This window comes from Maylandia zebra, linkage group LG12 (assembly GCF_041146795.1).
Source record: "Maylandia zebra isolate NMK-2024a linkage group LG12, Mzebra_GT3a, whole genome shotgun sequence".
Taxonomy (NCBI): Eukaryota; Metazoa; Chordata; class Actinopteri; order Cichliformes; family Cichlidae; genus Maylandia; species Maylandia zebra.
Genome location: NC_135178.1, coordinates 17,469,103 through 17,482,147, shown reverse-complemented (window position 1 = coordinate 17,482,147; position 13,045 = coordinate 17,469,103). Strand labels below are relative to the sequence as shown.

General features: G+C 40.2%; 1 protein-coding gene across 1 annotated transcript in view; it reads right to left on the bottom strand.

The window, feature by feature from the left end:
• Positions 1–379: 379 nt before the first annotated feature.
• arb2a (ARB2 cotranscriptional regulator A) overlaps positions 380–13,045 on the bottom strand; it is a 166,439-nt gene continuing 153,773 nt past the window's right edge. The window contains exon 11 of the mRNA XM_004544388.4: positions 380–2,856. Coding sequence (XP_004544445.1) covers positions 2,699–2,856 — 158 coding nt within the window. The 3' untranslated portion in view covers positions 380–2,698. The remainder of the gene's footprint in view (positions 2,857–13,045) is intronic.

Here is a 13,045-nt window from a genome sequence, read left to right as displayed (position 1 = left end):
ACAATTAAAGTTATGACCCGTTTCACTACAGAAACAAAGCAGCACAGCTATCGTAAAATATACATTTTTGAAAGTTTAGAAAACTGACAAAACACGTGGTCGACTGTTTGGTAGCAGAGGCATGTTTGGTGGTTAGTATTGATTTCACGTTTGGAAAGTTGTAGATACAACGGATGTGACTTCACTTGACTTTTTCCTCGATCACTTGACGCGTTCACAGCTGTCGTGGCCTGTCTGCGTTGTGGAGTTTTCCTTATGGTTTTCTAAATAAGTAACGTGCGCAATACCAGCCGTGAAAAAGTCAGGACGATTAGCGCGTCCATTCCAAGAAAACAAAGAAGAAGAAAAATGAGAAAAGGAAAAAAGGAGAAGCACACGGTTTAAAAAGCAAGATTTAAAGTTTATTTGCTTTGTTTTAATTGGTTATTACAACAATGAAATCATGTAAAAGTACAGTAATTGCTGTGCTGCAGAAGCGTCGAAAATAATTAAGACCTTCAAAACTGAAATGGATCAAAAGCGAATGAAACTATTTCAGAATACAAGAAAAAAAAAAAAGAAACCTGGCAGGAAACTTTCAGTTTCATAAAACCAAAAAGCTTGTGCTGTGATTAAACAAAATAGGCGTGTTTCTCAATCCAATGCAACAAATAATAAACCATCTGCAAAAAATAATGACTTCAAGAACAATTGGCGAAAATATTCCCCTTTTATTTCCAAACTGTGCTTTGGATTTAGGCTGCTCTTACATCTTTAGTTCCCTTCACATATGGCTTGCTGGATATTATTAAAAAAAAAAAAACAGTGAGCAGAATCTTGTTTATTCCTAAGGCAACAATATACAAATTGTAGAGTGAAAAATGAACTGATCATAGTTGAAAAGGAGAAAGATGAGCAAAGATATCTTGAAATGAAACTCATCAAATCAAATAATAAGCCAACTTCTTTTGCTGAAACCTGGAGAGATCTAAATCAAATTAAAAGGAAATTAGGCCTGCAACCATCAGCCGCACTTGTCTCATTACAGCAGAAAGATAATCCACAAAAGCCTTCAACCATACACACAGTGGGCAGAAAAGGCAGGATTTCAGTGTTCAGTGCGGAAGTTTAACAATGGAAACTGTTTTAAAAAAGGATAGAAAAGGGTAGGAATGTTTGAGAATGTGTGTCTAAGGTATCATATGATTTAGTATGCAATTTGGGGGTTTACTAATGCCATGACACATTAGAAATGCACTCCATTAAGCCTTGAGTGCTTTATAAAACATACCAGCTTTATGGAAAAAAAGATCATGTTTAAGACACGCAGTCAGATTATGTGCAGCTGAGCAGGGAGCTGACTTTGTCACTTCTAAGTACACAAGAAGAGTACTTTGGTGCGAGGAAAAAAACTGATATGTTACATTTCTCCAACATCTAAGGAAATATCATTCCGGCTTAGAATAATATTGAAATCTTGGATTTCATGACATGTGTAAGGCAATATATTGAGGCTTTATGAGTGTTGTGAGCTGACTTCTGGCTCCCGTTAAAATGAGATATCTCACGAACCCATTTTGATGCCTGACTTTAAATGATTTTAAATATGCTCAGTGTCCTGAATTTTCCATATTCAGAACAGGTTGTGTTTGTTTTATTTGTTTCATCACATCCAATCAGCCACAGACATCAATTTCAAGGATATCAAACTGGAGAAAAAGGAAAAAGTATATATATTTATAATAACCAGAGAAATAAGCTCTCCACACTTTTGCAAATCAAACTCATAGATACACTAAAGTAAACACTTACTCACTTACATGCGCTGAGAAAATATTGGCTTAATATTAAAAAATAAAATCATAGTCATAGTGTCTGTATGAGACACTGCCTTCAAATTTCAGAAATTACGAAAAGTCTTTCTTATTATAATAACTGCAATTCCAAAAAAAAAAAAGAAAAGAAAAAACAAACAGCTTAGAATCACACTCACAAATCTGAATGAGAAAAATGAGGTTTAAAAGTTTTTTTTGATTATGTGTGTGTGAATGAGTCAAACAATAATCATGAAGCAATCAAAACAACTGCTGTTAAACAAAAGAGTTAAGAGTATTCACTCTTATTAAAAAAAATACTTGCGGTCGGTACAGGAAATGATACCAAACTTACCACAATGTACCACACGGCATGAGCTAATTTCAGGGTGAGTGGTCCAGGCTTTAGGACCGGGGGGGATGATGGAGAGGAGACTGAGCGGTGCAGACTGGAGGGCAGGCGGGGCATTAGCTCAGTTCAGGCTGATGTCAGGACAATTAGAGGTGCACCACAGCGCATTGTGCACAGCGCCTGTCAACCTTAATCTCTGCTGCTGTGGCCCGTACCCGCAGCCAGGCCACAGCCCACGGGAAGCGCTAACACTCAGGCCCATATTGCTTTGACAGTTGCACTCAACCAGAAGTAATGCAAAACGTTATTGTGATGTATACACAGTGACCCTGTACTCTTGTCTCTTACAACAAGAAGGCTATGCGTGTGCAGAGTCAGGAAGGGCTGGGAGGAAGAAATGACACTCGGGGAAAACAGTGGGGAAGGAAATCTGGTAGGAGGTTACAGAGGAAGAGAGAGAAAATAAAAAAAAATATCAGAGGACCTTTTCTGCACTTTAACCTCTGCGCCCTCCCCAAATCTCCTCTTGTTTCGAGTCACTGTTGATGGTTCTCTACAAATCTTGGTGCTTGTTTTTGTGGGAGCCACTGCGTGTGGTAACAGAGTTGGAGGTCTCCTCTGCCTCCTCGCCTTCTTTTGCATGGAACTCACTGAAGAACCTGAAGATAGAGTCGAAGCTCATCCAGGAAGTCAGCTCATGCCTCTCTGTGCCTGCGTGGAAAAGATAAGCACAAGTGCATACCAAGATATTTACTGACTGTAATGTTATATGAAAGGAAACACATGATCAGTGCTAATATAATTTAAATTAAAGCTCTGCATTCTATATACTCACCATGGCAACGTAATAAGTGAAAAGAAACGGACACTATTACATAAGATTTTTAGTCTCGTAAGATTCGCAAACTCCCACAATGCTCCGTGAAGACCTAAACCCTTATGTGTGAGAACGATGGCAGCCTATGACCTGTTAGCCCAATGGGATAGCCTTAATATGTTATTCAAGCGGATACCTGATAATCAACAGCGCTGCACAACCAAGGAGATGGAAAGAGGTCCTTCCAACAAAACTAGATATATACACAATGGGTGCACTAAGTGAAACCAGTGGAGCGGTAGTCATTCGTTCCAAAGGACTAATTGAGAAAAGGCCAGACAGAAGTTGGAGAGCGATAACTAGTGAACATATCAGGTGGTCTGGCAGTGACGGGGGGAGGCAGAAGTGCAGGGTTTCCCTCTGACCTTCTCCAGGTTAGCAAGTTCCCAAGTTGGGGTCACGCTGGAGCTTGAAATCTGGTACATGCGCGTCAGGTTCCTTAGGGTTTGGGTGTCACAGCCCAGCCTTTTAGTTTGATAGCTCAACTGGATGGCAGAACACCTTGGCTGTGCCATCCAGTTGAGCTAGAACTAACAAGTTAGTTGTAACACGGAATGGTTTGTTTGTGCCACCTCTCGTTAGCGTCTGACTGCAACTGAACCTGAAAAATGGTGTCCTGCAGTTCACCCGATGCCTGTTATTAGATAAAACTAAGGGTTTCATACTTTGATAGATGGATCTCAGACATGTTTGCACACAGAGGAATGGAGGAAATCAAGAGTGGCTGTAATGAGCTTTCTTTTGTGAATCTTTATTTTCACCTCTGCATCTGCAGCCTTTTCTTCTTAGGGACTTACATTTGTTCGAAACAATATTACAATGACTTCCTGTAATTTTCCTGGGAGCATTTAAAAAACAAAAAGCAGTTAATGATTTAGAGCTGCTTGAAAAAAAAAAAGACGGTCCCAGGAGAGAAAAGTCGATAACCACAGCCCTTCTCAATGAATCGAATCTCTACAATATACAGACATACCTTTTTACCTCGGTTCCTTTTCTCAGTGCCTTTCACTTTCCATCCTGGCTTCCTCCTCTCCCCACAGTGCACATCGTATCAGCTATAAAAAGCTAGACTAGAAGGCCGCCGGGATACAATTAGGAAGCAACTTAAAGGCTCTCACACCATAGACAGCCCTCTGATGACCACTGCACTGACCCCATGTTTATTAGATTGACCCTTGCCTGGAAGCATTAATGGAGATGGTGTGTGTGCATGTGTGTGTGTTTATGTGTATGATTGTAAGCAGGTATAGGGTTTTGGGCTGAGAGGGAATTTGGGTTCCAGGTACCAGTGGTATGTTTGTGTGTGTGTAATTTGCGCGTACGAGTATATAAGGGGGTTCTTGATCATTCTGAGACAGGGGTTTGCACTGCACGCTATATAGCAAGCAGATGGCAGTCAGTGCCTTGGGTCAAATTTACTGGCCTGGCAATCATGGTAGTCAATAACCCAGCACTCCCGGTGACTCCACTACCTGTGTAGGGCTCATCATAACACCTATCCCTGGAAACAAAGACACAGCCCTCTCACACCTCTAATCTATCATTTATATCCAATTTGAGGCACTGTGATCTTTTTATTCCACCTCTTCTATTCTCCCTGTCTCATTGTTCTCTCTCTCACTTGTATTTTTACTTCTGTTTTGTCTCTTTTCTTTTTTCTGCAGAAGCGATCAATGCCGCAGCACTTTCCAGTTCATCTTGAACTAGCGGTGAACTCCAGAATTCCGCCAGCGTCTCCACCCTATCCCATCGCAGTTCAGGGTCACCAGGGGGGTGTCTCTGTGCCGATATGCAAATAAGCCCGTGGCCCTTCAGTGACTCTGGCGTTAAGCTCCACCCCTTCTATATGGTAGAAGCTTTGAAATAAAATCCTCTCCCCCAGACAACCTTCGCACACACACACAGATATAAACCCACTCTCATGTAGACTTAAACAGGCCTTTAAAACTTCCATCCATTCCTCCTTTAATAGCCAAAGCGTGTTGAACCTAATGGATGTTGTCATAGCTGAGATGTGACCACTGATTTAGAGGAGGAACCCCAGTGACCAGGCGAAGAGAGGCAGAGACAGAGGGAGAAGAAGAAGACAAGCGAGAGTTATGTCAGCTACACCACAAATCAAAGTAATATCTTTTAAAAACTGTGGAAATCGATGGTGTCATCTGGCTGTATCTTGTGGGTAAAGGAAACCCATAAACAGCCAATTAGCTGATAAGCAGACTGTTTTTTTTCCTTTATGAAGAAGTGATTTTATGTATTGGCAAAACAGCGTACAATGGACAAAGAGCTCACCCTTTTTAACTGTAACTTGTATCCTGTATTTAAACTAAAGTACACTGTGTAGCTGTTTCGTACTTGTGAAACAATTAAGTTGCATGTACAGATTTTAACAAGTTTACAGTAATGACATTAGCCTAATAAAGTTTGTTTTAAATGCAATAACAGTTTCATTCATTGCCGTTTCAATAATGATGCTGTCGAGCTCCACGACACTGGGTATCGTCACGGGGAATACAGAAAATTGTCTTTAGTTTTAACAGTGTTTATAATTACACTGGAGGAAAAAACAAACAAACTTAGATTAATATTGCACGTAATGATGACCTACAGGTAAGGCAACGCATACACACGACAATGTTTCACTGTTTCCCTGTTTCACTCTAAGGCAGCAAAGAGCCGGTACAGAAACATGTCCTGTGCTGAGAGCTCCCTTATGTGCTCCGTGCTCCAGTCATGGAGCAGTTTCAATGTAGCGCCTGACCAGTGCCCTGTGTTTGACCATTTTGTGTGTGTTGTTTGAGCCTGGTGAAGCTGCCTCATTATGTGACAGACAGAGAAGAGTATTTGATCCTGGATATTTGGCCTCCTCTTCTCTGTCACAGCCACTGGAGCCCTCTCAAGGTAATTGACTGACTGTTTGATCTCCCTCTGACTCTGCGCTGCTACAAGATGCTGCCACACACACATAAACACATTCATCAATTGTAAGTGTCTACTCATGGATGGAACACACACATACACACATGCGGGCACAAACACACACGTATACTCACGCACACAGTTGTTATCATTTGTGTGCAGTGAGGTAAGGGAACAGAGGAGGAGATTTTTGAGCTGAAAACAAGGAAATTCCTCCATAGCTATGGGCCATGCTTTCTTCCCTGCGTACCAAACGCTGCATGCTGTTACAAATGGTAATCGGCTCTGATTGTCACAAATTTCAAAACAAACGCTAGGTGACTGAAAAGCCAAAGTGACGCCCCGAGTGATACTCCAACAGGAAGTGCAAATCAAAGCATGCCGACTATAATTAGGTTCCATCTGGGCTACATTATTTAAAGCCGCAGCAGTTAATTGCTTGTGTACAAATGGCCTATTTTATTTGAATCAAACTCTTTTTTTTTGTGATTCGTAATTACACTGATGTGAAGGGGGCATATCTCTTTGCCTCACTTATAATATAAATCCATATTCAAATTATTAAGAGTACTTTGAGGCAGGGGGAATGTAAAGTGATGATACTTTTCTTTGTGAGAATTGAATTTCTTTAAACAATTATGACTGCTTAATCAAATATGCTGACATTTGGGTTAAACATTTAATGAGCTTCAATTAAAAAAAGGAGATGAACAACGATATAATCACGGAAGAAAATATTTTTAAAAAACAGAAAACCTAACAAGACTAATATACATGATATTATTTCACGCTGAAGCAAACATTTTCTCATTTCCTCTTGTCAACGTTTTCATCAAAAAAAACAAAAAAACCCCCCACAAACAGTGTATTATCTTATCAATTTCCTATTGACGGTAACCTAAGCTTTTGTTTTATCTCGATGTGAGGTAGAGCAGTGCACTGTGGTGCGGGCCTGGGTTGGTTGTAACCTTAGTCAGGCAGCTGTTTGTGGAAACTATCTGTTGCATGGATCAGCGGAGGAGAATCGCTATCTGTATCCTGGTTGTCAGACGATCGGATTTCTGTCCCTGACGCTCTCTGATATTAGATGATCTTCCGAGACTACGTGCGCAGTGTGCGCTGGCACTGTGTGTTTGCGTGTGTCTGGTTGTCCACATGCAGTGCACATAACTGACATACAGTCAGCTATGCTTGTTGTCACTTTGCTTGCCAACATGCCTAAAGGTCAAGAATGTCATTTCGTCCCACATGGCTGTCTGTAAAGGGGGTGTGACATGTTGCCACAGGAGACGAGGTCAAAGAGAGCCCGGGCAGGTGACAGGTGGTCTGCAACACCACCAGAGCAGCTCCGTCCTCTGTAACAAAACATGAAGACTATGTTTTCAGTCAAAAAATGTATTAAATTAAATTTTACTCTCCCACCCATTCCCTGCCACTATTCCCTGATCTCCATTTAGGATGAAGACAACAAACCCAGGAATAATCAGACTTTTTCTACACTGTGTGTCTTCAAATAAAAATCAGCTTGATCGGAGCAGAAACAGCCATAAATACATCAAGACAAAAATACTAAAAAACAGAACTCATTTCATCAAATCAGTAATACCACTGTTGCTTCTTGACTTAAATTCATTTTTAATGCTTGTTGGTAAGTGGGGTCTGCCCAGCCCCCATCTCTCTCATACTGCTTTTAATTACTTTGCTTATTATTGTGTGTTGTTGTTAGACAAAAACAAGGCAGAACTCATTACACATCCAGAGATGAGAAACCTGAATCAGTACCTACAGGGGCCGCTGAGGGGGCTCTGTATTTACTTAGAATAAAATGCAAACAGAAGAGAGACATAGAGAAACAAAACCGAGTGAAAACACAGTGAGCGGAGGATATCACATTAACTGGTTGAAATCATGACCACACATAAGCTACTTTGAATTCAAGTAGTTCATATGGAGAGTGGAACTTGTGACAACAAAGACTGCACAAAAGACGGTGAAATTCTGTATTTTTTTATTACTTACTTCTCATTTTGTTAATCCCTCCAGCCTGTTATGTTTCCTCCCTACAGAGACACTGAGATTGCACTGAGTGCTTTTTTTATTTTAATGTGAATGCGTGGCCTTGGCCGTCATAAAGGACCCTTGCTTTTATGGACTTGGAGCAGAGTATTTACAAGATAACCCTGGTCCAAGGACTGTGCAGGCTATTTGATACCAGTGTCAGACTCTCCTGACTCTTCTTCAGTAAAAATCGAAGCCTGAATAATCCTTTGCCTCTACAGCACCTCTCAATGTCAGTTGTTTTACTCATCTCTGCTTAAAAGGGTTGAGATATTTTGGAATATGTGCTTAGCCATCTGCGTGTCGCTTTAATCAATATTTTGTATGCACCTTTTCTATCTATCTATCTAAATACTACACTCAAGTTTACAAGTTTAATGTGGAAAAAAGCTAGCTCAACAGTTAGCTCTTACAGAAACAATTGGTAAGATGTAGAATAAAATCATTCAATTAAATTCACAAATGAAATTAATGAACCACAAAATTATCATAAAACATTTAAAACTTTAAACATATGTGAATTGGGGGCATCATTTGCATGCCATTTGGAAGAGTTGGCTTGCTAATTTATTTATGGTGACAAAGCAAGAAGAAAATTAGTATAGAGTCAGTGACAAAGCTATTTAAAATATATGAACTAGTTTTGACAGTATAGTCTGAACCTTCTGTTCTCTAATTATTAAAACACTAAGAATTGTATAAATTTGTAAATGCCTAGTTGGGTAATAAAAAAAATGTCAAAATTATCAGTTGGATACACAAATTTTCTTATGCCCGTATGACATGTCCAAGTTTAATTCCATTTTTGTGTGTGAATTTTACAACATAGTATAAGGTCTGCATATGTACCTGTTGATTCAGTGTGAATATGTGACATAAACACACACACACACACATAAAAAAAGAGAAAAAGACCGAGTGTACATGCACATGTATGTTTATGGAAGGGCCTTGTTGGGAGTGCCACCCAGACATTAACACTGTAAACAGTGCAGGCCTCCGTCCCTGTCCGGCCCCTTTGTTCCATCTCCGCCACCATTGGTTGGGACTTAAATGGCAAACACTCGGGGGCTGCTAGCTCGCCTGACACGGTTTTGTTTTTGGCCTATTGAGGGGCAATGGAGAGCTTTTGTTTCTATGCCCAGGCACAACGTGTCTCAAAAGCAGCATGGCTGAAAAGAGAGGCCCCCACAAAGACTGTGCATTAGTGGAGGCACTACACGCATGCATATATGTGCAACTCAAATGGGACTAAGCACGGACACACACACACACACACACACACACACACACACACACACACACACACACACACACACACACACACAATGCCTTGCCAAGGGTAGGTTAGGCCAGGCAACTTTGGCCAGACAGGATGGAAAAGATGGAGTGGGGTTAGAGCATGCGCACAAGAGAATATGCTAAATGCCAGACTGCAAACTTACTACTTCGCTACATTTCATTCACTCCTCATTCACATAAATACACAAACAGCTATAGTCCACTTTATTGCAGTAAAATCTGCTGCACAAACCTCTCTTGAACTTCCAAGACAACACCAGGCATAGAGAAACACACACTCACACCAACACATCTACGATATTAGAAATACACACATCACTCAGTCACAAAAGAGTTGAAGGAGGACAGGGCTAAGAGAGGCCCCCTTTGCACCTGTAAGAAAGACAGGGCGCATTCAGAATCTGTGGTCTCAGAATAGACAGCCTTGAGTGTGAGAACCCCCATTCATACAAGGCTATGGTGATCGCACACACCTTCATACAATTCTCATTCACAACACATGTTGCCTAAGGTCTATAGAAGAATCTAGCAAGGGGACTAACAGTACTAGTGTAAGATTGATGCAATGCATGGTATAATCTTTATCCAGCTAAAAAGCAGTATACACTGGCAGCAGAGAATTTGCAGTATATATATCAATATGCTTTGTAAAGCAGTCTCCCACTTGTTTTCTTTATATCAACCACATAATCATATAAATATTTCTATCACACTACACCTGATGCTTACATTGGATACACCGACAAAAAAATACCTTGTTTCTTCACAACATCGCCGGTAATATTGGCAATAAAAAAGTATTAAGTGCCTTGTAGATACAATTGCCATGACTAGCAGTTTGCTTAAATGGAAATAATCTTTGTGTTGTGGATGCAAATCATTTGTGGGATATACAATGACACATATACATATATAAACATATATGACAAAACCTTTGTGCACTATTACTTTCAAGCCAAACAATTTAAAATTCAAGCATTTTTAAATGACTGTGCTATTAAGTTAACAATAGTATTCTCCCTTATGAATAAGAAACAAATCCTTTAGGGACACTGTATTAAGTAAAAACAACAAAATTGGATACAGCTGTGATCACTGACACACAAGTTGAACACATATTTGATTTCTTATTGGACAAATTCCATGAAGATATGAATTCAACAATTTTCAACCTGTGAGCTCAGTTTAAGTACTTGTTTGCATCAGGCCCCCACATGGAAAAGAACTGCTCGAGTAATTTTAAAATTTCATTGTGAGACTTGTACCAGATGGAAAAAGGATATAGGAAGATCTGTGGTCATAAAAGAAAAAGAAAAACAAGCCATTAAAAAGTCAAAACACGGTAGCAACATTAATCAAGAGGTACATAACTACTTAACTATCGCTAATCAGAGCTGCTATGGATATCCTCTTCAAGGGATGCCAACCATAGCACACCAACACTATTTAGCCATGAAAAATGGACCATCAGACTTGCCCCTGGGGTCATATGACAGCTTACAATGTGCAAAGCATTGCACTACATAAAACTATATGGATTATGTTTTTTTAAAAAAAGGTTGTTATTATCAGCTAGAAACTGTCAGAACAAACTTTGCTAAAGAAGATGAAAATAAGCCTAATGAAAATGTGTACATTCTTTGTCCAGCTCAAGATCAATTTAAGTGGCCAAACATGTTGGGTTCCAACAATATTATAAATCTACACTTTTAAGCTTACATTAGAGTAAAGTAAAGTTATATAATACAATGTTGGGGTCCAACATGTTTGGCGTGAATGCATAGCCCTGACAGTGAAAGCATGGAGGTGTAAGTGTGATGATATCAGGATGCATGAGTGCAAAAGGCGTTGGGATAGATTACGTTTTTAGATGCCATGCCACTATAAATACCTGCTGATACACAAAAATACTGGCTAACATGATGACTCAGTCCCCGCAGGCTTGACAGGAGAAGAAAATTCCAGTATATGATGATGGTCCAAACCATACCGCCAAAATCACAGCAGACTTTATAATGAAAAAAGAAGTTAAAAAAAAGCATGACCTGTCCAAATGTATCACCAGACTTGAATCAAACAAAAGAGCTTTGTGTTGTTTTAAAGTGACAGTAAGTTCCTGCTGTGGGGAAAATATAATTAATACTATAAATCTACACTTTTAAGCTTACATTAGAGTAAAGTAAAGTTATATAATACAATTATTCAGAGAAGATACACTTTTAAACTGTGACATTTAAATTATGTTGCACAGGATTATACTTGATAGGACACTGTATATTACCAGTATCATTCTATGTAATGCTCAGAAGTGCAAATGATCCAACTAGTGTAGCTGCTCCAAATTTACATTTCCACTTAACCATACTGAACTGAAGGCACATTTTGTGGCCAGATTTTCATTGTGGCCTTCTACCAACACTTGACTGAACACTTCTATTTAGCATCTCCCAGGTGCAGTGGGAATATACATATAAAAATAGATATCAGAACTACACAACTCAAAATACAAACCTACTGGCATGTACAAAGACAAAAATTCACATTCATGTGACATATGGCATATATATCATATTTATGTATGCTCAAGAGTTAGTTATACTGGTAACTTTCACACATACAAAACAGAGCTGGGTTAGAGAAGGCGATCAATAAAGTGAGTAGAGGGCAAAAAAGTGAGAAAACTGCTGTGGAACATATGAACACTAGACTGATTTCTAATTTGGTCTAAGAGTCTAGTGTGAGAGAAATGCAACGTTGAAATCCTGCAACCAAGAGTTGTCTACGAACCTCTTTTTTCATGTTTTTGCCTCAAACACATGCGACACAAGCATAGAAGTACTTGTCACTTGACTTTGTGATTCCATGCTTGCCGACACTTAGAGAAAAGTGTGTGCGTGTGTATGTATGCGTGTGTGTATTCTGCGAAGGGTTAGACAAAAAGAGAGCAGAGAGTTCAGGTGGGGGAGGAGCAGGCCAGAGGTGGAGATAGCAGAGAGTGGGTGTTGAGGGTGGGGCAGGTCTGAAATAGATCACTTAATGGAACAAAGTGTAATTAATGGGTCACCACAGATAAGAAGACGCTGGCTCTATCTGGGAATGTGCTAATAGAGCTGACACACACTCAGCAAGATCAGTGCAAACGTGTGTGCGTGCTTTGTTAGTGCATGTGTGTGTGCACGTTTTAAAGACACACAGTGGCTAAATAGTGGGTGGAGAAGACTGGCAAAGGTGACAGGTTAACTTGCTTTTCTTCATGACAAAGATCTGTCATCTCTGCAATCAGAGAAAACCCAGAAAAGGAAAGGCACACACATTTTCGCTCGCCACATGGCCTCCCTTGCTCACTAAAACGTTCCGCCCCACATCAAAACATGAATGATGTTATTACACTTGGTGAGCCAGCACGCTTTTAGTTGCAGGGATGTGGTTGTTTACGGAGAGATGGAGGAGAAGGAAGCCGCCTGGTCAAGAGAGGGTCAAACCTGAAGTGTTCTAAGAGAACTAAACTGTCACAAACCGCTCCTCAAACTTCCTGTCTGTGTGTCCCTGCGTCAGGGGAACATGCCTGGAGCCAAGGGGGCCTGTGCATGTGTTTGTGGAAGCGTGTTGGATAAATCTATTGGTCTTGGAGCCTGGCTGGGGAGGCTGGGGGGAGGGTTTTCAGACATCCACATACATCGGGATAGTGAGATGGCCAGTGATGGACATGGCAAGACAAAGAGGATTTCCCCTGTTTGTCTGAGA